General features: G+C 36.6%; 1 protein-coding gene across 1 annotated transcript in view; it reads left to right on the top strand.

Annotated features, from left to right (window-relative positions):
- The window catches only part of SCLT1 (sodium channel and clathrin linker 1), a 254,147-nt gene that overhangs the window by 167,487 nt on the left and 61,502 nt on the right, over positions 1-25,158 (top strand). Inside the window, exons 17-18 of the mRNA XM_024745118.1 lie at positions 4,526-4,718; positions 10,228-10,424. Coding sequence (XP_024600886.1) covers positions 4,526-4,718; positions 10,228-10,424 — 390 coding nt within the window. The remainder of the gene's footprint in view (positions 1-4,525; positions 4,719-10,227; positions 10,425-25,158) is intronic.

Here is a 25,158-nt window from a genome sequence, read left to right as displayed (position 1 = left end):
ATATGAGGAAACACATAGACTAACAGTTACAGGATGGCAAAAGATAGTCCATGCAAATAGGTACCCAAAAAATAGCAGGGTGTCTTATATCAAAGTAGACTTTAAGTAAAAAACTGTCACAAGACCAAAGATGGTCATTTTATAATGATAAAAGGGTTAATTTGTCAAGAGAAGATAGCAATCATAACACTATATGCACTCAACATCAGAGCACCTAAGTATAATAAAGCAAATATTAACAACTGAAGGGAGAAATAGAGAGCAAACAATGATACTAAGGAACTTCAATACCTCACTTTCAACAATAGGTAGATCATCCAGACAGAAAATCAATAAGAAAACAGCACATTTGAGCAATGCTAAAGAACAAATAGACCTAACAACATTCTATACAACAGCAACACAGTGCACATTCTTCTCAAGCATGCACAGAACATTCTCCAGAATAGATCATATGATAGGCCACAATGTAAGTCTTAGCAAATTTAAGAAGATTGAAATTATATCAAGTATCTTTTCCAATCACAATGGTATGAAACTGAAATGCAGTAACAGGAGAAAAATTGAAAAATTAACAAATAGGTGGAAATTAAATATCACACTCCTGAGCGACCAGTGGGTCAAAGAAGAAATCAAACAGGAAATCAATAAATATCTTGAGACAAACAAAAATAGAAACAAAATATACCAAACTTATGGGATGCAGCAAAACCAGTTCTTAAAAGAAAGTTTACAGTGATAAATGCCCTACATTAAGAAAAGAAAGATGTCAAATAAACAACCCAACTTTACACCTTAAGGACCTAGAAAAAGAAGGAAAAACTAAGCCCAAAGTTAGGAGAAGGAAGGAAATGACAAAGATTAGAGCAGAAATAGAGAATTTTTTTAAAAAATAGAAAAGATCAACCAAACTAAGACTCGGTGTTTTAAAAAGATAAACAAAATTGACAACCCTGTAACTAGACTAAGAAAAAAAGAGAAAAAACTCAATAAATAAAAATCAGAAATAAAAGAGGACACATTACCACTGATACCACACAAATATAAAGGACCATAGGAGACTACTATGAACAATGATATGCCAACAAGTAGGACAACCATGAAGAAATGGATAAATTACTAGAAACATACAACCATACGAGAAATAGAAAATCTGAACAGACCAGTTACTCTTAAGGAGACTGAATCAGTAATCAAAAACCTCCTTGGATTTTTGAAACATTCAGAACCAGGTGGCTTCACTGATGAATTCTACCAAACATTTAAAGATTTAATGCCAGTCCTTCTTAAACTCTTTCATAAAATTGAAAAAGAGAGAACATTTCCAAACTCATTTTACGAAGCCAACATTACTCTGATACCAAAGCAAGACAAAGATACTATAAGAAAATAAAATTACAGGCTAATATTCCTGATGAACATAAATGCAAAAATCCTAAAAAAAAAATTCAAGAGTGTATTAAAAGGATCATAGTGGGATTAAAATGTAGGATGCAAGGATGCTTTTGACATACACAGATCAATAAATGTGATACAACACCACATTAAAGAATGAGGGATAAAATTCGTATGATCATTTCAATAGATACAGAAAAAGCATTTCATAAAATATAATTCGTAATAAAAACTCTCAACAAATTAGATGTAGAAGAAATGTTCCTCAACATAGGAAAGGCCATATATAACAAGCCCACAACTAATGTCATACCCAGTGGTAAAAAACAAAGTTTTTTTTTAAAGATTGTGAAAAAGACAGGAGTGCCCACTCTTGCCACTTCTATTCAATATAGTACTGTATGTCTTAGAGAAATTAGACAAGAAGAAAATACAAAATGTATCTAAATTGGAAGAGAAGTAAAATTGTCTTTGTTTACAGATGACATGATCCCATATATTAAAAACTGGAGACTCAACCATAAAGCCATTAGAACAAATACATGAATTTACTAACAACAAACTATATGAAAAAGAGATTAACAATTCCATTTATAATACCACCAAAAAGAATAAAATGCTTAGAATGAATTTATAACCAAGGAAGTGAAAAACCTGTACACTGAAATCTAAAAAACATTGAGGAAGTAAGTTGACAAAGTCACAAATAAATATAAAGATGTGTTTATAAACTGAATGAAGCAATAATGTTAAAATGTCCATACTACACAAAGCCATCTATAGATTCAATAAAATCCCTATCAGATTTCCAATGGTGTTTTCACAGAAATAGAAAAAAGTCCTAAAATTCATAATGAACCTCAGAAGACTCTGAATAGCCAAAGCAGTCTGGAGCAAGAACAAAAATCTGGATGCATCACACTTCCTAATTTCAAAATATATTACAAAGCTTTAGTAATCAAAACAGTACAATACTGGCATGAAACAGATGTATAGATTATGGCACAGAGTAGAGAGTGCAGAAATAAATACACACATTTGTAGTCAATAGATCTTTGACAGGGGTGCCAAGAACACACATGGAGAAAGGATAGTCTGTTCAATAAATGTTGCTGGGAAAACTGGATATCCACACGAAGAAGAAAAATTGGACCCTTATGTCACACCATGTACAAAAATAAGGTTATAATGGATTAAAGGCTTAAATGTATGTTCTGAAACTATAAAATTACTGGAAGAAAACATAGGGAAAAAGCTTCTTGACATTGGTCTTGGCAGCGGTTTTTTTGAATATGACCCCACAAGTACAGGTAACAAAAGCAAAAATAGACCAGTGGAATTACATCAAACTAAGAACTTTCTGCATAGCAAAGAAAACAGTCAACAGAGTGAAGAGACAACCTATGACATAGGAAAACTGTTTGCCAATAATACATCTGATACGGAGTTAATTTCCAAAATATGTAAGAAACTTAACAACTCAAGAGTAAAAAAGAAAAAAAAAAAACGAAAGAAGAAAAAAACACATAAATTAGGCAAAAGACCTGAACAGATTTTTCCCAGAAGAAGACTTAGATAGCCAATAGATATATCAAAAGGTATTCATCATCACTTATTATCAGGGAAATGCAAATCAAACCCACAGTGAGGTATTACCTCACATCTGTTAGGATGGCCTTTGTCAAAAGGACAAAAGATAACAAGTGTTGGCAAGAATGTGGAGAAGGGAGAATGCTTCTACGCTGTTGGTGAAAATGTAAATTAGTACAGCCACTATGGAAAACAGTATGAAGGTGCCTCAAAACATGAAAAATAGAACTACCATATAAGCCAACAATCCTATTTCTGGGTATAGATCCAAAGGCAACAAAATCATTGTTTCAAAGAGATATCCGCACTCCCATGTTCATTGCAGTCAGTATTATTGACAATAACCAAGATATGGAAACAACTTAAGTGTCTGTTGACAGAAGAATGGATAAAGGAAAGGTGGTGTGTGTGTGTGTATGTGTACATATGGGGATGGATATATATATTTTTTTTCCTCTAAGAATCTCCTCCTTTCTCTATCTTTTTCTTATAAATAATTTGTTGGAAAACTGGGTTGTTAGTATTGTAGAGTTTCCTCTACCTATATGCATATATGTGGTGTCATTTACCTTATTTCCTGCCCCATGCAGTTCCTAAAAACTAACAACTAAATCAAGAGGCTTGATCTGATTCAGCTTTCACTTTTTTTGTAAGAATGCTTTATAAATGGTAATATTTTGGACTCCTGTTTGGAAGCACATAATGTGTCATTGTTTTTGATCTCAGCATCTCTCTGACTTGAGCATTTTTTGAGGATCATTGCCTAGATCCATCATTTCATTAGGAATAAGCCAAGGTTGAGATAGGAAAGAAGGGGCTACAAGTATTATGGGGGTAAAGGACCTTCTATATTCCCTGTGACACCTATTGACCAAGGAATGTTCACAGTATTTGATTATCTGGGATTGAAAAGATGGAAATTTAAAAGATAGGAATAAAAATTAGCAGCATATTGAAACAAGATACATGTCTGGAGGTTGTGTCACTCAATAATCCATTGTTGAGAAAGTTCCAGAAATATAACCTATTTAACCTGTGATAAAACAAGAAGTTTATACAACTAGAAGTTTATAAAAACCGTTTCTAAGACATGTAACAGGAAAATATGAATTGGGTCTTATTATAATTCATAATTTATTGTAGTCAGCTAATGTCTTCCTACAGAGTTGATTGATAATGAAAGGAGTTTTGACTATTACCTACTGTACCTTCCTCACCATTAGCTTTAGTTTGTCCCCTTGAAGTCCTCTTTACACAGTGATTCTCAGTGTTCGTAAAAATTTGAAAGAGGTTTCACATTGACTTTCTAGGTGAGTGATAACAGTTCAGCTTATCTATTCTTAGTTAAGATTGCTTAAATTGAACGTACTTGCCTCGTGTAACGTAACGTTGTGAAACCACGTAGTTTAAGTCTATAGTGAAGAGAAATGGCTAAGAACAAAGAAAACAGGTCTACAGTATAAAATATAGACAGACTTCTTGACTTCTATTGCATTTCATTAAGTTTAAAGGTTCCTTTTGTTTTGTTTTTTTTATTCAGTTCCTCGGAAGAGATATCACGTTGCCAAGAAATGATTCAGAAACTTCAAAATGTATTGGAGTCTGAGAGAGAGAACTGTGGATTTGTCAGTGAACAAAGGCTGAAACTTCAGCAGGAAAATGAACAGTTACAGAAACAGACTGAGGATTTAAGAAAGATTGCTCTCGAGGCTCAAAAAAAAGCCAAATTAAAGGTGTGTTCAAAACTAGTTAGAATTAAATGTGTACTTGTGAAAATCAAAATATAGAGAATATTTACAGAGACCTAGTAGAACATTTTTAAGGTCTTTTTTTTTTTTTTTTTGCCTTCTCATCAGATAGCACTAAATCATAATGCAGAGTGTTAGCCAGTCTTTTCTTTATTGTAGAACTTGGCAAGCATACTTGAAAATGATTGCTTTCACTATTCACACACAAAAAAGTTCTTTTCCAACCATGAAATGCACTGATATTCCTGCCAAAGCAATTTAAGCAGTGCTAGCAAAACTATAGATTAGATAACTTCACGGACTGCCGTCCTCTCTTTTCCCTCCATAATAGCCTCTCGAAAATAGAACTCTTAAAACTAGCTATATAGCGGATGGTACGTCAGTATGCTCTGAGAACCCCTCATAGGTAGTCTAAAAATTCCATGACAGGAAGAAAGCAAGGGACAAAAATCTCTGGAAGAAAATTCCCTTTTATTTTCTCTCTCTTTCCCCCCTTCTTTACTCTAATGCTTACATGGTTTGGCAATAGGAACATGATAACCTGTTTGAGGGAGTTTCAAGCACAGGTATCACCATCAACATGTTGCTTGCCTTTCCCCATTCCACGTGACTTTTGTAAAAAGTGGCATTAACTCTTTATGATAAAGCTCTATATTTTCCAGTTTCGTAGTAAGGATATGGGGTGGTAACATTAGTGTTTCACTTTTTTCTTGTTATTATGAGCTCTCATAAGAACTCACATTCCAACCTAATTCATATCAGTGTATATTTATTGAATGCCTCCTTTTGCAAGTATCAAACACTGTGATTATTTATAAAAGCTTGAACTCTGAAAAAGAGACCCTTACAGATGCAAAGAAGCTTGTGCTTTGTGCTTTAGACTATGAGAAATCTTTGAAAAACAAAGGGGCAAAGTCATACTACCAGACATCAAGACTTGATATAAAGGTATAGGAATTAAGATAGTGTGTAATCTATATAAGAATAATCGACCTGATCAATGGAACAAAATAAAGTCCAGGAACAAACCCACTTTTCATAATCACCTCATTTATAACAAAGGCACCATGGAAGTTCAATAGGGAAAGAATTATCTTTATGACAAATAATGCTAGATCTTTACAATAAATCATGCTAAAATAATAATAGATCAACTGGGTCCATATTTTAAAAATAAACCTTGACCCCTATATCACACCATACATTTAAATTAATTTGAGCTGTCTTGTAGACCTAAATGTGAAATATTAAATGATGGAACTTAAGGAGAAAATCTTCATGACCTTAAGAAAGAATTTCTTAAACAACACAAAGAGAATTGATTATAATGAAAAGATAGATGAATTGGATTTCATTTAAATTAAGATTTTTAAGTCATCCAAAAGAGACACCATTGAGAGAGTGAAAAGTGGAAGAAAGAATTTATAATACATACAACCAAAAAAAAGGATTCATTTCTAGAATATAAAAACTTTCACCAATTAATAAGGAAATAATTAATAAGGAAAAAAACATTTAACAATCAGGAGAAAACAGACACCCCATTTCCAAAAATGGGCAAAGGAATTAAATAGATGCTTTATAAAAGAGAATATATGAAAAAATGTTCAACTTCATTATCTGTCAGGGAAATATAATTAAACCTATAATGAGGTACTACTGCATAGCTACCAGAATGACTAAAATTTTAAAACTGACAATATCAAGTGTTGACAAAGTTGTAAAACAGCTGGTAGTTTCATGTTATTTTGGGGAGTGTAAATTGGTACAACCACCATTTGGCAGTATCTTTTAAAGCTGGACATACATGCATACTATGCCAAATAATAATAATACTGGCTACATACCCAACAGGTATGAGTGCTTGTGTTCATCAAAACATGTGTATAAGAATATCCATAGAAGTTTTAATCATATCAAAACACTGAAAATAACTCAAATGTCCATCAACATGAGATGATATAAATAAACTGTGGTATGTTCATGTATGGGAATAGAAGAAAAAAATGAACTATGTCTATAAGCAATGGTGGGTGAGTCTCACAGACATAATGTTGGACAAAGAAGCCAAGCCAGACATAAAAAAGCTTATAGTCTATTAATTTCATTATATGAAAGTGAAGAATGGACATAATTACCTATAAGGATGGGATCAGAATAATGGTTACATTGTAGGTGGGTGAATATTGATTAGAAGGGCATGTGAGAGAGCCTCCTGTGGTACCTAAATCTGGGTTGTGACTCTGGTATGTCAGTATACATGTAAAAGTTGGTTGTATCCTTAAGATTCATGTACTTCATTGTAAGAGAGAGAGAAATAAATCTTGGCAGAGAAAAGTGGGTAGGATTATAGATAGAACAGGAGTGGCTATCGGTTTGATGATTATAGAAGCTGGGTGATAAGCGTATAGAGATTCATTGTAATAGTCTTTCTATTTTGTGTATGCTTGAAAGTTGCCACACTGAAACATTTACATAATTTTTTTAAAAGTCAATGTACTTCAGTGAAAAAATGTTAAATCTTCATCTTATGTTTTAAATTTCATATGGATTAATAACTAAAAACTATTAATGATGAATTTCCCCACTTGATACTGCACCTGTTCTATCTTTAACCATTCAGGATAGTAACTGATGTTTCTTGGAAAACAAAAAGATGACAGAAAGCTTATCTACCAAAAATGCTCCCTTTGTGCCAAGTCTGCATCTAGCTTAAGAGAAGAATCATTGGTAAATAAGGGACAAAAGTTCTGAACCAACTAGATAGCTGTAATTCTATTTTATGGAGGAGGGCTGTCCGATAAATTTCTCCTTTGTAGCCGATTCCTTCTTTGACAACATAGGAATCTAGTGCTACACTTTGCAGCTTTTCTCCTCCTTGAAAAAGAGTGTGATCTTTCATAGATAAACTGAAAGGAGCCAAAAAGATCAAGACAGTTGGATGTTGAGAGGTCGGTTGGCTGAGAACCTTAACAACTTATTATATGAAGTTTTCATTTGATCTTAAAGCCACTGCTGTCCTTTCTGCCCCAGCTTTCTCTTTTCCTAACTCCTCCTCCCTTCTTTCTGAAAAGGATCTCCATATCTCTGTGGTATGAATACCCCTCATAAAAACATAAAATTAGGAAATGGATAGTTTTTAGCAATCTTGTCTACTTTTGAGTAGTTTTCTGCAGAGGAAGGACACAAAAGAAGAAGGGAAGGAGACCATAAATCCTTTTTCCCAACCCAACATTCTGAATTGAATCATTAGTAGGACTTTTGTTGTTATAGAAGACATGGTTGTTTTTGGTCCTTATCCTTCCAACATCAGCGTAGACCTGTCCAGTTTAACAATCGGAATTGCATCAGCTGAAGGATCTGGGGTTTGTTTGAAGACTAAATTTTGATACCAGAAAGCTATCATTTATTCAGTCTACAGATACGTTTTGACATCCTTACTATGATTCAGGTGCTGAAAATGTAATAGTAAACAAAAAAGACATGGTCCCCATCCTTAAAAACTTATTTTCATGGAGGTGGGAAAACTTTAAATGTATCTTTGCAAACTAATAAATGCCCTTTAGGAGAAGCGTAGGGCACTATGAGAGCTTTTTCTAGATAGATGGTAAGAGAATTTCCCTGTAGGATCAATAATTGAGCTGAATTCTAAAAGCTGACTAGAGATAACTAAGATAAGCAGGAGGGGAAAGATTATTCCAGAGAAAGGGAACAACATGTGAAAAGACCCAAGAATGAGAAGGCATTGTGGCAGAAACAAAGAAAGAGAAGGGAATAGTAGCATAATACAAGCTTGTAGAATTAGAGACAGGTTATCATGAAGGACGGTAGAAAAAGGCTTGTCAAACTGCAAATAGATTTTCCAATTGGAAATGGGGAGTTAAGTAGGCAGGAAGAGTGTTAAAGCTGTATAGATGCATAGATCAGTTTTTAATACATGTGTGAGAGAGACAGAGACAGAATTAAATACTTCCACTTAAGATGTCAGAACCATGGCTTCTCCAGAGAAAGTGGAGATTGAGGCAGGGAAGGATATTCAATTCTAAATTTGTAGAATTCAGTAATTCAAAAATTGTTTAAATCGAGCAGAGTCACGGAGCTTCAGGAGGCTTGCACAGCAGTAATATAATACACAATTAATAAATCCAAAGTTGTTTTTTCCAGTGCCAGTGTTTATAAAGTCAAATTTCTACTTGTGTACCATTTGAGAAAACAAATTTAAGAGTTTTAGGAAGTTGTTGCATTTAGCAGGGGTAGTGAGGACAGGATGTTTGCAGTTTTCCCCCATGAGCCGTGGGTTTAGCTGTTGCTGAGTTTTCTTTGGTGTTTTTTAATTGGTAAAATCGAGTTCCTTATTCATTCTTTTTTGAGTTTAAAAGCAGCCATATTTAATCAATCACTAGAAGTCATTCCAGCTGTCACCATTTTTAAATCACATTAGAATATCACAAGATAGATATTCTTTATAATATTTCTTTAGTGTAGCAAGATAAAGATGACCTGAGAGTGCACCAAAGAAATTGTTCTTGTAACTATTTAACTATTTCCTCAATTGCCTGAAGTATGGTAATAGGTAGTTTCATTCTAGCTGCATACAAAAGCAGACAGTTCACTACATACACTGGGTACTTTAGGACATTAGGGTTAATTCTCTCCCTGAACCCAGCTGAGAAAGCTTTTAGGGTATCCAAAGAGCATTTATTTGTATGTTCATTCTGCATTAAGGTATTTTTACTATAATGACATCAATAACCTAGAAATAACTGAAGACATTTCCATATGAGTTTCTGAAAATCACTGTAGTCTTTTCCTGAAAAACAAAATACATTGTTCATTTATACTGTAATTGAAGTGGTAAAGGAATTCCTGCCCTTTGAAAGACAATCTGAACTTTAGCATGTAAATCAAAAGTGACTTAAGGAACTTCTAAGATGAGCTTCTCATGAGCACATCAGAGTGCTGGGAGGATGGCATACTTGGAGAGGGCGTGGAAGCTCCGCACTCCCCGTACCTCCATACCTTGCTCGGTGCGTCTCTTCTATTTGACTGTGCGGAAGTTGTATCCTTTATAATAAACCAATGAACACTTCTTGTGTTTTAAAAACATAAATGGCTTCCGTTTAAACCCAACTCTCAGTTACTGAGAGCATGAGTATTTTCTATGGATTCTGGCAAGAAAAGTAAAAGTAGATGATGAGAGCAGCTTTATTTCAGATAGTATACTTTTTTCCTACTGGCATTTAAGGTGTTGGGGAAAGTGGTGAAAAATTTGTAGTCCATCATAATTCTGGTTTCATTAAATTTATGTTATAAAATAGCATAAGTCTTCATCTGTGATGGAGACAAATTATAAACTTAATTTTTATATCGGTTTCTCATCCAAATATTTCTATGCCGCAAACACAAAAAAAGATTCCTTTTGTATATATCATTGATCAGTATATCTCCTAGAAAAACAGAGAAGAAAAAATACTGTGTTCATTTTATTCCTTAGATCAGTACGATGGAGCATGAATTTTCAATAAAGGAACATGGGTTTGAAGTTCAGTTAAGAGAGATGGAAGACAGTAATCGAAATTCCACGGTTGAACTGAGGCATCTCTTAGCAACTCAGCAGAAGGCAGCCTGTAGGTGGAAAGAAGAAATGAAGAAACTCACTGAGAGTGCGGAAATTAGAATCAGTAGTCTAAAGTAAGTCCACTATTAATTGTTTGATACATTTTACAGAAGAAATTATTTAACTTTTAGTTTAATGTTCTTGCCATAATCTTTTTTGTAAAAATGTATAAATCTGGGCCTTGTACTTATATATTTTATTCAGCAAATATTTATTAAACTACTGTGAAAAATATTAAGCATTATAAACCAAACTATTACTGTTTGTTTTATAAATTTTATGCATACTTCAGAAAATACAATGATTTTTGTTGGACATAGCAGTTTAGAATCTTAATACTATTTGCATATAGATATAGCATAGTAATGTTCTGTAGTTGCAACAAAATCTATTTGGCCTGCAAAGCCTAAAATATTTGTTCTCTGGCCCTTTAAGAATTTGCTGACCCATGCAGAAAGAACTTGAACATTTATGACAAATGAAATGGGAAGCTATGAAGGGCTTTTAGCAAAATGATATAATCAGGCTTAACTGTTCAACAGGTCATTTTGACTGCTGTGTGATGAATAGACTGGAGAGGGTCAAGGGTAGAAGAAGAGAGAAGGCAAACCAGTACTGTAATAATTCAAGTAAAAAATGATGGTAACTTGGATTAAGTTTTGAAGGACTGAAAATCATTTTTTTAAAAAGTTTGCTTTGGGCCGTGTTAAGTATGAGCCACGTAAAAGGCATTTAAGTCAGAATATCAACTTGTTAGTTGGATACATAAGTTTGGAGTTCAGGAAAAATATTGCAACAGGAGCAGTATGTTTGGAAATCACTAACATACACATGATTTTTAAAGTCATGGAGTGAGAAGGTATAGAAACGAAGTCTGGATAGGGAAATTAAGCTATCCAAGGACTAACTTATGAAAATTAGTTTGGAGAGGTGAAAATTCCACTGAGACTGAGAAAAAATATTGAGACAAACAAGAATCAAGACAGAATGATTAAAAAAAAAATTCAAAAAGAATAAGCGATAAAAATAGGTGATGTTTACATTTTACAGTTAAACTGAGGCTGAGGGAGGTTAAGGAACTTGTTCAAGGTCACATAGCTAACGAAGTGACAGATCCTGGTTTCAAATTTAGGCAGCTCACGTGAAGACAACATAGTCCTAACCATTAAGGTTTGTGGGGTTTTTTTGCATTTTATTATTTTTTTAATTGAAGAATATTTGCTGTACAATATTATACGTTACAGGTATACAATATAGTGATTCACAATATTTAAAGGTTTTATTTAATTTGTATAATAGTTATTATAAAATATTAGCTATTTTCCCTGTGTTGTACAATATATCCTTTTGCTTATTTTATACCTAATAGTTTGCAACTCTTAATCCACTACCCCTATACTGACCCTCCCCACTTCCCTCTCCCCACTGGTTACCACTAGTTTGTTTTCTATATCTGTGAGCCTGCTTCTTTTTTGTTGTATTCACTAGTTTCTTTTTTATGGCTGAGTAGTATTCCATTGTGTATATACTCCACATCTTTTTTTATCCATTCATCTATTGATAGACACTTAGGTTGCTTCCATGTCTTAGCAATTGTAAATAATGCTGCTATGAACGTTGGAGTGCATGTATCTTTTCAAATTAGTGGTGGGGTTTTTTATCGTATATATACCCAAGGGTGGAATTGCCAGGTCCCATGGTAGTTCTATTTTTAGCTTTTGAGAAACCTCCACACTGTTTTCCACAGTGGGTGCACCAATTTACATTCCCACCAGCAATGTATGAGGGTTCCCTTTTCTCCACATCCTTGCCACCATTTGTTATTTGTGTTCTTTTTGATAGTAGCCATTCTGACATGTATGAGGTGATATTTCATTGTAGTTCTTAGCTGCATTTCCCTGATGATTAGTGATGTTGAACATCTTTTCATGTGCCTGTTGGCAATCTGCATTTCCTCTTTGGAAAAATGTCAGGTAAGCCTGTATCACTATAAACTTCCCTCTTAGACCTTGTTTTGCTGTGTCCCATAAGTTTTGGATTGTTGTGTTTTCATTTTCATTTGTCTCTTTTTTATTTCCTCTCTGATTTCTTCAATGATCCATTGCTTGTTTAATAGCATATTGTTTAGCCTGCACATGTTTGTGTTTTTTACAGTTTTTTCCTTGTAGTTAGTTGATTTCTAGTCTCATAGCTTTGTGGTCAGAAAAGATGCTTGATATGATTTCAATTTTCTTAAATTTATCAAGACTTGTTTTCTGGTCTAGCATGTGATCTATCCTGGAGAATGTTCCATTTGCATTTGAAAAGAATGTATTTTGCTGCTTTCAGGTGGAATACTCTATATATATCAATTAAGTTCATTTGGTCTGATGTGTCTTTTAAGGCAAGGATTTCCATATTGATTTTATGTCTGGATGATCTGTCCATTGATGTAAGTGGTGTATCAAAGTCCCCCACTATTCTGTATTACTGTCAATTTCTCCTTTTATGTTCATTGATATTTGCCTTACGTATTTAGGTGCTCCTATGTTGGGTACATATATATTTACAGTTGTATCTTTTTCTTGATTTTATCCTTTGATCATTATGTATTGTCCTTCTTTGTCTCTTCCAACAGTCTTTATTTTAAAGCCTATTTTATCTGATATAAGTATTGCTACTCTGGGTTTCTTTTGATTTCCATTTGCATGGAATACCTTTTTCCATCCCCTCACTTGCAGTTTGTGCGTGTCTCTAGATCTGAAGTGAGTCTCTTGTAGGCAGCATATATATGGGTCTTTTTTTGTATCCCGTCAGCCACTGTGTGTCTTTTGGTTGGAACATTTAGTCCATTCACATTTAAGGTGATTATTGATATGTATGTTCTTATTGCCATTTTGTTCATTGTTTGGGGCTTATTTTTGTAGGCCTTTTCTTTCCCTTTCTTCTTTTGTTCTCTTGTGACTTTTGGACTCCCAACCACTGCGCCACCAGGGAAGCCCTCCTTTTTCTTTTTTATGTATATATCTGTTACAGATTTTTGTTTTGCGGTTACCATGAGGTTTTTGTAAAGCAGTATAGGTACTGCTTCATATATAAAGCAGTTTTACATTGTTTTACATTGCCAATCTCTTAATTTCAAATGCATTTTAAAACCCTGCATTTGTACTGTCTTCCCTTCATGATTACTATTTTTGATGTCATATTTTACATCTAATTTTTTTGAGTATCTCTTAACTACTTATTGTGGATATAGATAATTTTACTACTTTTGTCTTTTAACCTACCTACTGGCTTTGTGTGTGGATGATTTCCTAACCTTTACTGTATGTTTGCCTTTACTGGTGAGTTTTCCATTCAGGAATTTTCTTGTTTCTAGTGGTGGCCTTTTCTTTTTCTCCTAGAGAAGTTCCTTTAACATTTATTGGAAAGCTGGTTTGGTGGTGCTGAAGTTTATCTTTTGTTTGTCTTTAAAGCTTTTGATTTCTCTGTCAACCTGAAGGTGAGCCTTGTTGGATATTCTTGGTTGTAGGCTTTTTCCTTTCATCACTTTAAATATATAGTGCCACGCCCTACTCACCTGCAGAGTTTCTGCTGAAAAGTCAGCTGATAGCCTTATGGGCATTCCCTTGTATGTTATTTGTTTCTTTTCCCTTGCTGCTTTTAATATTCTCTCTTTATCTTTAATTCTTGTCAGTTTAATTACAGTGTTCTTGGTATGTTCTTTTTGGGACTCTCTGCACTTCCTGGACTTGGGGGACTGTTTCCTTTCCCATCCCAGGTTAGGGGAATTTTCATCTGTTATGACTTCTGATATTTTCTCAGGCCTTTTCTCTCACTATTCTTCTTGGGACCCCTGAAATGCTAATATTACTGTGCTTAATGTTGTCCCAGAGGTCTCTTAAACTGTCCTCATTTGTTTTCATTCTTTTTTCTTTTTCTGTTCAGTGGCAGTGATTTCCACTACTCTGTCTTCTAGCTCACTGATCCGTTGCTCTTCATCACTTAGTCTCCTGTTGATTCTTTATAGTGTATTTTTCATTTCAGTTGTTGTAGTCTTCATCTCTGGTTGTCTGTTCCTCATATTTTCTAACTCTTTGTTACAAACTACTAACTTCTCGCTCTGTGCATCCATTTTTCTCCCAAGTTCTTTGATCGTCTTTATGATCATTACTTTGAACTCTTTCTCGGGTAAATTGCCTATCTCCACTTTACTTATTTCTTCTTCCAGGATTTTATCTCTTCCTTCGCCTGGAACATATTCCTCTGCTGCCTCATTTTGCCTAAGCTGCTATTCATATTATTCGTATTTTTATGTATGTGGTAGGTTAGTTATGCTTCTCAATCTTGGAGAAGTGGCCTTTTGTAGGAAATGTCCTATGTGTCCCAGCAGCATACTCCCCTCTTGTTGCCCAAGCTATACATTCTGTGGGTTCCCCCTAAGAGGTCTGTGTGTGTCCTTGTGTTGTGGCAGGCTGACCATGTGGGCAGTCTGGTAGGCTTGTTGTCCCCTAGCCTGGTTGGTTGCCAGGCCCTACCTTGTGCAGATGCTGCTGGCTACTGGTTAGTGAGACCTGGTCACGAAGCAGCTCGCTGCAGAACCCTAGGGGGCTCTGGGCTAGTGCTGGCTCGCTGGTGGGCAGCGTCAGTGTCTAGAAGACTCCAGGCTGTTGCTTGCCCACTGGTTGGTGATGCCAGGTCCTGGGGTTAATGCTGTACCAGTGGCAGGCAGAGCCAGGTCCTGGAGTCTGGCTGCAGGGCCCAAGGATCCCAGAGCTGGTGTCATATTGCTGGTGAGCAGGGGCTGGTTCCTGACATAGTTGGTTATGGGGGATTGTGGTGTTCCGAAGCTTGCCTTGGCCTGCTGTGCATGGGCTGGGTGTGAAGGCTACAGGATCATCGTTTTCTTGCATCTGGCGTCTACCTGCTCTGGGTGATGCTGGTTTAGAGGCTTGTGCAGGCTTCCTGGAGGGCAGGGCCAGTGCCTGCTCAGTGGTGGGTGGAGCTGGGTCTTGGTCCTTTGGTGGGCAGAGCCATGTCTAGGCGCAACTGTGGCCTCAGGAAGTCTTTAGGCAGCCTGTCTGCTGATGGATGGGCTGTGTCTCCACCCAATTAGTTGTTTGGCCTGAGGCATCCCGACACTGGTGCCTACGGGCTGTTTGGTGGTACCAGGTCTTGGCACTAATGAGCTAGAGGGAGGATCTCGAGACAGCAGCCACAAGCATCAGTGTCCACACAGTATATAGCTTCTACATATGGCTGCCACCAGTGTCTATGTCCCCAGGATGAGTCACAGCCATCCCTACCTCTCCAGGAGACTCTCCAAGACGAACAGGTAAGTCTGGCCCAGGCTCCTATCAAATTACTGCTTTTGCCCTGGGTCCTGGTGCACATAAGATTTTGTGTGTGCCCTTTAAGAATGAAGTTTCTAATGAACCTTTCAGTTTGGCACTCTGTGGTTGTCTTGTTAATTATGGTAAGAACAGTTTTGGTGGAATGCTGGAATGAAAATGTATTTAGAATAAGAGAAAAGAAAATGTTTTGCTTCCATTTAATGGTGAAGTAGGAAATTTGGACCTGCCCTCTACCACGACTAAAAAAGTTACATGAATTATAGAAAGCATCTACTAAGAGTGTTAAATAACTAACAAAAAAATTATTACCAGTTTGACTTTATCCCAGGAATGCAAAACTATTAAAGTATTAGAAAATAAATTGATGTTATTTACCACATTAAGTTATTAATTAATTAAAAGAGAAAAGTCATAAGGTCTTCTCAATAGATACAGAAAAAGTATTTGAGAAAATTTAATATCTCTCCATTTATGATTTTCAATATATCTCTTAGCAAACTAGGAATAGAATTTCCTTAATTTTATAAAGGCATCTATTCTAAACATTATTCGTAACAGCAAAATAAAATAAAGTTTTAATAACTTTCCTTTGAAGATTGGGAAGATGACAAAGAAGACCACTGTTACCACTTCTGTTAGTATTTGTCCCAGAAGTCCTAATCAGTGCACTATGGTAAGAAAAAGAAATAAAAGGTAAGGAAAGGAAGGAAGTAAACATTCTTCACAGACAGCATAACTGTATATGTAGAAAATCTAAAATAATTCATAGACAGAGTATTAGGTGAACATACAAAAATCAATTGTGTTTCTACATACATAGCAGCAACAAACATTTCAAAATAAAACTTTAAAAATAGTAAAATTTACAATGCATCAAAATTTATCAAATACCCACGAATAAATTTAACAAATGAGGTATAAGACTTCTACATGAAAACTATGATATTAAAAGTAATTTTAAAAAAACTTTTTTGAATTTTAAAAAATAAAATAAATAATAAAAATAAACCTAATTAAAGAAGGCCTAAGTAAGTAGAGATCATGTTAATTGATCAGAATACTCAGCATTATAAATTTGTTAACACTCCCCACCCTGACTATATGTAGAGTCAGTGTAACCCCAGTCAAAATACTAGCACATGGAGGAGTATCCAAAACATATTAAGTGAAAAAAAAAAAAAAGTAGTATATAGTGTGTATAGTATTCTACCATTGGCAGGGAGGGCATTTGAGTGTGTGTGTGTACATATATATACAAGCATGCTATATATACACTGGGTTCAGACAGACAGACGCACACATACACGCACATTCTGCTTTTTTAAAAAAGAGAAGACAAAAAATAATTTAAATGGTTTTCCATGAGGGGAGAGAAGAGGATAAGGATGAAGGCTAGACTTCTTTAAATGAACCTTGTTGTATAGATTTGTAGGCTTGACTTTGAAACTATATAAATGTTTATATAATGTTTCTTGTTTTTTATTTGTTTTTGGCTGCATTGGGTCTTCGTTGCTGTGCGCGGGCGTTCTCTAGTTGTGGCGAGCTGGGGCTACTCTTTGTTGCAGGGCGTGGGCTTCTCATTGCCGTGGCTTCTCTTGTTGCAGAGCACAGGCTCTAGGTGTGCGGACTTCAGTAGTTGCAGCATGCGGGCTCTAGGGCGTGTGGGCTTCAGTACTTATGCCGTGTGGGCTCAGTAGTTGTGGCTCGTGGGCTCTAGAGCGCAGGCTCAGTAGTTGAGGTGCACAGGCTTAGTTGCTCCATGGTATGTGGGATCTTCCCAGACCAAGGGTCAAACTCATGTCCCCTGCATTGGCAGGCAGATTCTTAACCACTGCGGCACCAGGGAAGTCCCTATATAATTATTTTTAATTAAATCAAATTTTAAAAACAATACCTAAAAATTGAAAGTAAAATTAAATAAATCAACAATTCTGTAGGAAGTTGATGGCTTAACTATGCAGGTGAGTTATTTCATGTGACATTTAACAGTACTTAGACTGTATACCCTAGTGAGATTAATCCTAAGGATAAAAGGAAATGCAAAAATAATATAAAATGTGTTTAGTAGTTTTTGTTAGCAATAACATTGGTATTATTACTGTGAAACTTATAATTATAGGATAAAGCAAATGAGTAATTATATAAATGTCTTTAAGAACCAAGATTTTCATCATAAGGAGAAAAAACTCAAAGTAAATAAAACTTATAATTCTAAATTGAAATTGGAAATATTAGTATATGAACTTAGATGTGTTTTACTCTTTAAAATATATATTTCCTAGCTTCGTCCACTAAAAGGACCTAGCTACAGTGACCAATATTCAGATGCAATGAGGTATCCTAAAAGAAACCAGGACTCCTTAGATGAATGACTGATAACCGATCAGGGATAGGAAAACACAAGATGAGCCTGGAAAACACCCTGTGGTAGCAAAAGGCTAGGAAGGCATCAAGATTAAAAGGACCCAGGAGCCAACTTGAGGAAGCTCCCACTGACCCATGTGGTGACAGTTTGAGCATCAAAAAGAATATCTGCAGTAAATTGCAACATACCAAGTATATTAAAAGTCTGTGACTTCAGAATGATATTACGTAAAGAAAAAATTCTTTGGTTACCTTTGGAAGACGTTATAGAAACAACTCTTTCTGAAAAGAAGATAAACCAAAAAATTCAGCATTTATTCTACTCTTCCTGTACTCACTATACTTCACCAAATGCTGCTTGGACTTTCCTATCATAATAGCCCTTACTTCACTGGTTAGGGAACCAATGTAGAGATTTTACCAGTTAATTGCTCAATATGTCTCTTCCAGTTATGCATCTCAGAACCAGGGAGATAACCACAGGGTAGGATTATGGACACCCTGGGTCCACTGTGAGACAACTCAAGCCAAAACTCCTTTGATGACCTCACATACATTAACCTCTCTGGTTGGTGGACCACAGTGGTATTTGGGGTCTCCAGGAATTTGTCATTTCAGCAAGTGTCCAGTAATCCTGAAAGTGTCTGAATTTCCCCTTCCCCATTGCATGGTTACCCTGCCTGCTCTTCACAGGTCCTTCTTAGGGGAAGGCCAGGAGGAAGTATATATGGATGTATAAAATGTTCAAAGGAACCTACAGCTCCTTCCTTCATTCAAGAGCTCTGAGTCTGTGAATTGATTCAAGTTTGAGAATTGGTTAAAGGGTCATGACACTGTCTTACAATGATTCAAGACTGCTATTCACAAGACCTAGAGCTTTTCTATTTCTGCAAATCAAATAAGACTTTAGTAGACTGCCCATCTATTTCAGTTCTAGGGTGACAGTGATAAAATTATCAAGCCCCAAAGATCTCTGTAAATCAGACTCTGCTGATTACTACTTCAACTCTACTGCCATTCCAGTAATGACGACTGCATTTTCTTTGGAGATTTAATGTCAGTACATCACCCTTGCTGTTGAGAATTGTATCATTTTCTTTAACTTCAGGAAGCCCAGTTGCATGGTAGCAATTCCCACTGTCATTTCAGTCCAACAGAGAATAACCACTACAGACCTCTTCAGGGATACTGGGGCAACTGTTGTGACTATATTTCTCATAGTCTTGGTGAAGGGAATGTCCTCTGGACCCTACTGAGGGACATAGTTGAAGGATGGATGAATTGGTTTTAACATTTAAAAAACCTACCCTAGCCTTCCAATCTCCCTAACTTTTGATAACTTCCTCGACACCAGTGATTCTCAAGTGGGGATGATTTTTGTCCTCCTCCCCTCCCCGGAACATCTGTCTTGAGAATATCCAGACACATTCAGGGATGCTATTGGCCTCTAGTGTATAGGGGACAGGGATGCTGTTAAACATCATGCAATGCTCAGGACAGTGCTGCACAGCAAAGAATTTTCCAGCCAATGGTGTCAGTAGTGCCAAGGCTGAGAAACCCTGCTCTACTCTATAGCAAGGAGCTTCTTACATTTCAATGTTCAGTATAGGTCACCTTTGAATCCATATTTTGTTCAACCGACCAAGCAAACCAAAATACTCAAGCTAATTCATTGGATCTAGAATATCTGCTCTGTGAGCCCATATTGGTAAATGCGGCTTAATCCAATGTTCTATTCTTTCTGCTGTAATCTAACACCCTTAGTATCTATTCTCACACATACTCTCTATGTGTAAAATCGGCAGAATCATAATTATTTTCGTGCATTCTGCCTCCTCACAGGTCTTGTTTTGTACCTCATTTCCTAGAGCTTATTAGACTTCAGTCTGGCTACAGATATAGAAGCAATGGATGATGGTAAGGTAAATCGTGAAGGGAGTCACCTATTCCTTGCAAGGCAACCCTCTCAGGTGAGGCCACGTTTCAGGCAAAGGAGACTTACCTTCCCAAACAGAGTAGAAGGACTGCTTCTACTGGCAAAGGAGGCATTGCCGAATTTAAGGGTTCAAGGCTCCAGCTTCATTGGAGTCTGTCTGTTTACATGTCCCCATTTCAATTTGTAGGGGTGAAAAGACCCTGCAAGGTTGGGAATTCAGGCTGTGGTGTAGTTCAGCCATCCATGGAATTAGACTTTGGATTTGATTATCAGAAAACTCAGCCTTGCAGCCAGTGGAGATAAGGGTTTCTTTTAGGGTAGTCATGGTAGATTTCAGGCCCCTAATCTAGACTTTGAGCTCATAATTGAAAACTCTGACCTCTTTATTTTTATTCTCAAAGTTCTCCATTGTACCTAAAAGCTGCATTATACTCTTCATTCACTAAACTATTCTATGTCATTAATTATTTGGTCACTCAAAACCATATGTTGTCCAGGCACTCGATTATATAGGTAATAATTTAAGTAACTCTTTTACCTTTGCATACCATGGATTACCAGTGTCCCCTTTACCACTGGCCTTTAAATTTAATCAAAGCATAGAACCAATTTTAGATAACTCACGACCAGTTAGAGTACCCATTCATAAGGTTATATTCCTCTGGAACTTCTTCTGGTACCAGTTCCTCTATGTATCAGGTTTTATGCAGGGAAACAGAGCTACTCCAGGTGATATAGAATATGGGATTTATTTTGGAAATTAGACCTTACACAGTGGCACTGGTAGAGAAATCAATGCAATGTCGTTGTGTCTGCATCTCATGCTAAGCCTGAAGTCACTGTGTGTCAGCTAAATCAGCGGTTGTGAAGGAAACCTGGATGTAGATGAGAGCACTCACAAGGACAAACAAGAACCCTATTTTCACCTGTCTTTCACCACATCTACCTCCAACCACTTTCATGGACGATCTGCAGGAGAAGCTGTTGCCCTTCACCATGGATCTGTATATGACGCAAGAGGCCAAAAGAGGACGTCTGCCAAGAGGCAGAAGATGGAATTGCTGTGGGTTCTGGTGGTGCCCCACACCAACATAGTGACCTAACATATCAGCAACTGTGCATGAGTTGCCACAGTGCCAGGTGCCCGCCAGCTTCACAGCCTACTGCACAAATTTCTCTTATGGTCAACACCAGCCTAGGACCAGGCAGGGAAAGGAATCCTGGAAAAACATAATTCCAGCTTAACTAAGTTGATGCCGTCGAAAGCTACCACCATGTGTTTGTCATAATGTAATTCTTGATGTTGGGCAGTTCACAATGCTTACATAAGGAAAAACAAAACCATATAAAATAATGTAGACTTAACATCAATCTAAAGAGTATATTTGTGATAGCTGTAATTTCTTGAATACACACTTTGCCACTTTATGTACTCCTTTAATCATCTCAAAAACTTTATGAAATAAATGCTATTAAACCCCCTGTATTAGGGTTTCTCAGAGAAACAGAACCAATAGGGTGTGTGTGTGTGTCTATAAAAGGGTTTATTTTAAGGAATTGGCTCAACTGATTATAGAGGCTTGGTAGTCCAAACTCTGATGGAGAAGACTGGCAGGCTAGAGATTTAAGGAGTTGCATTTCAAACCCACAGACATTTGTGCTGGAGACATGAAAAGCCAGTGTTACTGTTCAATCCAAAGGTTGTCTACTGCAGAGTTCCCTCTTGCTTGGGGCAAGTCAGCTTTTTGTTCTATTCAGGCCATCAACTGATTATATAAGGCCCACCCACATTATGAAGGGCATTCTGCTTTACTGAAAATCCAATGACTTAAATGTAAATCTCATCCAGAAACACTGTCATAGAAACATTCAGAATAATGTTTAACCAAACATCTGTGCACCATGGCCCAGCCAAATTGACACATAAAATTAACTGTCACACTCCCTTGTCATACATGAGGAAACTCCGGACTTTAAAAAGTTTATACAAGTCTGCAATTCATTATCTGCAATTCCAAATTCAAAAGAACTCTGAAAACAGTCTTTTTCTAAGTTAGTTATATGTGTACACTTCTGTAAAAAAGCCTGACATGAAATGATAGGAAGCGATTTATGATACAAGTGTATCTATATGTGCACACACACATATACACATGTATATAGATACACAGAAGCAGTTCCTTAATTGTGCCTATTCATATGTTTTACTGAAAAATATTGATAAACATTATAAACTCTATCCTACTCTAAACCCATAAAGTATTTTTCTTGGATGCTTGGATTTTGCTATATTGTATATGTAATTTGTGCACTCCAACTGATCATTCCCAGTAGATTATTGATAGTGTGTTTTATTTTTGTTTGTATTCCCTGAAGTATTGAGCGAAGTGCCTTGCCAAAAGGAAACACATAGAATGTTGAATTTAACTGCCTTGAGTCTATCAAAATAGTTTTAATACTACTCTGTCTGCTGCTTGTAGTCTGGGCTAGAAAGATTATTAATGCTCTTTACAGTTTATGACTTCAGGAATACGACCTGATATTTTTGAAAAGTAATTTTATCCCAGTTATACATGTATTTCTTTTTATTTTTTATTGGAGTATAGTTGATTTACAATGTTGTATTCATTTCTGATATAAAGTAAAGTAAATCAGTTATACATATATCCACTCTTTTTTAGATGCTTTTCCCATATAGGTCATTACAGAGTATTGAGTAGAGTTCCCTGTGCTATACAGTAGGTTCTTAATTAGTTATCTATTTTATATATAGTAGTGTGTATATGTCAATACCAATCTCCCAACTTATCCCTCCCCGCCCTGGTAACCATAAGTTTGTTTTCTACAACTGTAACTCTTTCTTTTTTGTAAATAAGTTCATTTGTACTATTTTTTTAGATTCCACATATAAGCAATTTCATATGATATTTGTCTTTCTCTGTCTGACTTACTTCACTCAGTATGATAATGTCTAAGTCCATCCGTGTCACTGCAGATGGCATTATTTTCTTCCTTTTTATAGCTGAGTAATATTCCATTGTATATATGTACCACCTCTTTTTTATCCACTCCTCTGTCAGTGAACATTTAGGTTGCATCCATGTCTTGGCTATTGTAAATAGTGCTGCAGTGAACATTGGGGTGCATGTGTATTTTCAAATTATGGTTTTCTCCAGATATATCTCCAGATATATAGGAGTGGCATTGCTGGATCATATGGTTGCTCTATTTTTAGTTTTTTAAGGAACCTCCATACTGTTCTCCATAGTACCAATTTACATTCCCACTAACAGTGTAGGCTTTTCTCCACACCCTCTCCAGCATTTATTTTTTATTTATTTATTTTTTTTTTTGCGGTTCGCGGGCCTCTCACCATTGTGGCCTCTCCCGTTGCGGAGCACAGGCTCTGGATGCGCAGGCTCAGTGGCCATGGCTCACGGGCCCAGCTGCTCCATGGCACGTGGGATCTTCCCGGATGGGGTCACGAACCCGTGTCCCCTGCATTGGCAGGCGGACTCACAACCACTGCGCCACCAGGGAAGCCCTCCAGCATTTATTGTTTGTAGATTTTTTGATGACGGCCATTCTAACCAGTGTGAGGTGATAGCTCATTGTAGTTTTGATCTGCACTTCTCTAATAATTAGTGACGTTGAGCATCTTTTCATGTGCCTCTTTGCCATCTGTATGTCTTCTTTGGAGAAATGTCTATTTAGGTCTTCTGCCCATTTTTTGATTGGGTTGTTTTTTGATATTGAGCTGCCTGAGCTGTTTGTATATTTTGGCAATTAATCCCTTGTCAGTTACTTCATTTACAAATATTTTCTCCCATTCTGAGGGCTGTCTTTTCATTTTGTTTATGGTTTTCTTTGCTGTGCAAAAGCTTTTAAGTTTCATTAGGTCCCATTTTTTAATTTTTGTTTTTATTTTCATCACTCTAGGAGGTAGGTCAAAAAATATCTTGCTGTGATTTATGTCAAAGAGTGTTCTTCCTGTTATCCTCTAATAGTTTTATAGTGTCTCTTCTTACATTTAGGTCTTTAACCCATTTTGAGTTTATTTTTGTTTGTGGTGTTAGGGAGCATTCTAATTTCATTCTTTTACATGTAACTGTCCAGTTTCCCCAGCACCACTTACTGAAGAGATTGTCTTTTCTCCATTGTATATTCTTGCCTCCTTTGTCATAGATTAGGCGACCATAGGTGCATGGGTTTATCTCTGGGCTTTCTATCCTGTTCCATTGATCTATATTTCTGTCTCTGTGCCAGTACCATACTGTTTTTTTTGTTTGTTTGTTTGTTTGTTTTGCAGCACGCGGGCCTCACACTGCTGTGGCCTCTCCTGTTGCAGAGCACAGGCTCCGGGCATGCAGGCTCAGCGGCCACGGCTCATGGGCCCAGCCGCTCTGCAGCATGTGGGATCTTCCCGGACCGGGGCACGAGCCCATGTCCCCTGCATTGGCAGGCAGACTCTCAACCACTGAGCCACCAGGGAAGTCCCTACCATACTGTTTTGATTACTGTAACTTTGTAGTATAACCTGAAGTCAGGGAGCCTGATTCCTCCAGCTCCGTTTTTCTTTCTCAAGATTGATTTGGCTATTCGGGGTCTTTTTTTTTCTTTTTGCGGTCCGCGGGCCTCTGCCATTGCAGAGCACAGGCTCCGGGCATGCAGGCTCAGCGGCCATGGCTCACGGAACCAGCCGCTCTGCGGCATGCGGGATCCTCCTGGACCGGGACATGAACCTGTGTCCCCTGCATCGGCAGGCAGACCCCCAACCACTGCACCGCCAGGGAAGCCCCTATTCGGGGTCTTTTGTGTGTCCACACAGTTTGCAAAATTTTATGTTCTAATTCAGTGAAAAAATCTATTGGTAATTTGATAGGGATTGCATTCAATCTGTAGATATTTTGGATAGTATGGTTATCTTGACAGTATTGATTCTTCCAATGCAAGAAACATGGTATATCTCTCCATCTGTTTGTGTCATCTTTGATTTCTTTCATAAGTGTCTTATAGTTTTCTGAGTACAGGTCTTTTACCTCTTTAGATAGGTTTTTTCCTAGGTATTTTATTCTTTTTGATGCAGTGATAAATGGGATTGTTTCCTTAATTTCTCTTTCTGATATTTCATTGCTAGTGTATAGGAATGCAAGAGATTTCTGTGCATTAATTTTG

The sequence above is a fragment of the Neophocaena asiaeorientalis genome, unplaced genomic scaffold, assembly GCF_003031525.2.
Source record: "Neophocaena asiaeorientalis asiaeorientalis breed wild unplaced genomic scaffold, Neophocaena_asiaeorientalis_V1.1 scaffold65, whole genome shotgun sequence".
NCBI classification, from domain to species: Eukaryota; Metazoa; Chordata; class Mammalia; order Artiodactyla; family Phocoenidae; genus Neophocaena; species Neophocaena asiaeorientalis.
This window is presented reverse-complemented; position numbering and strand designations above follow the sequence as displayed.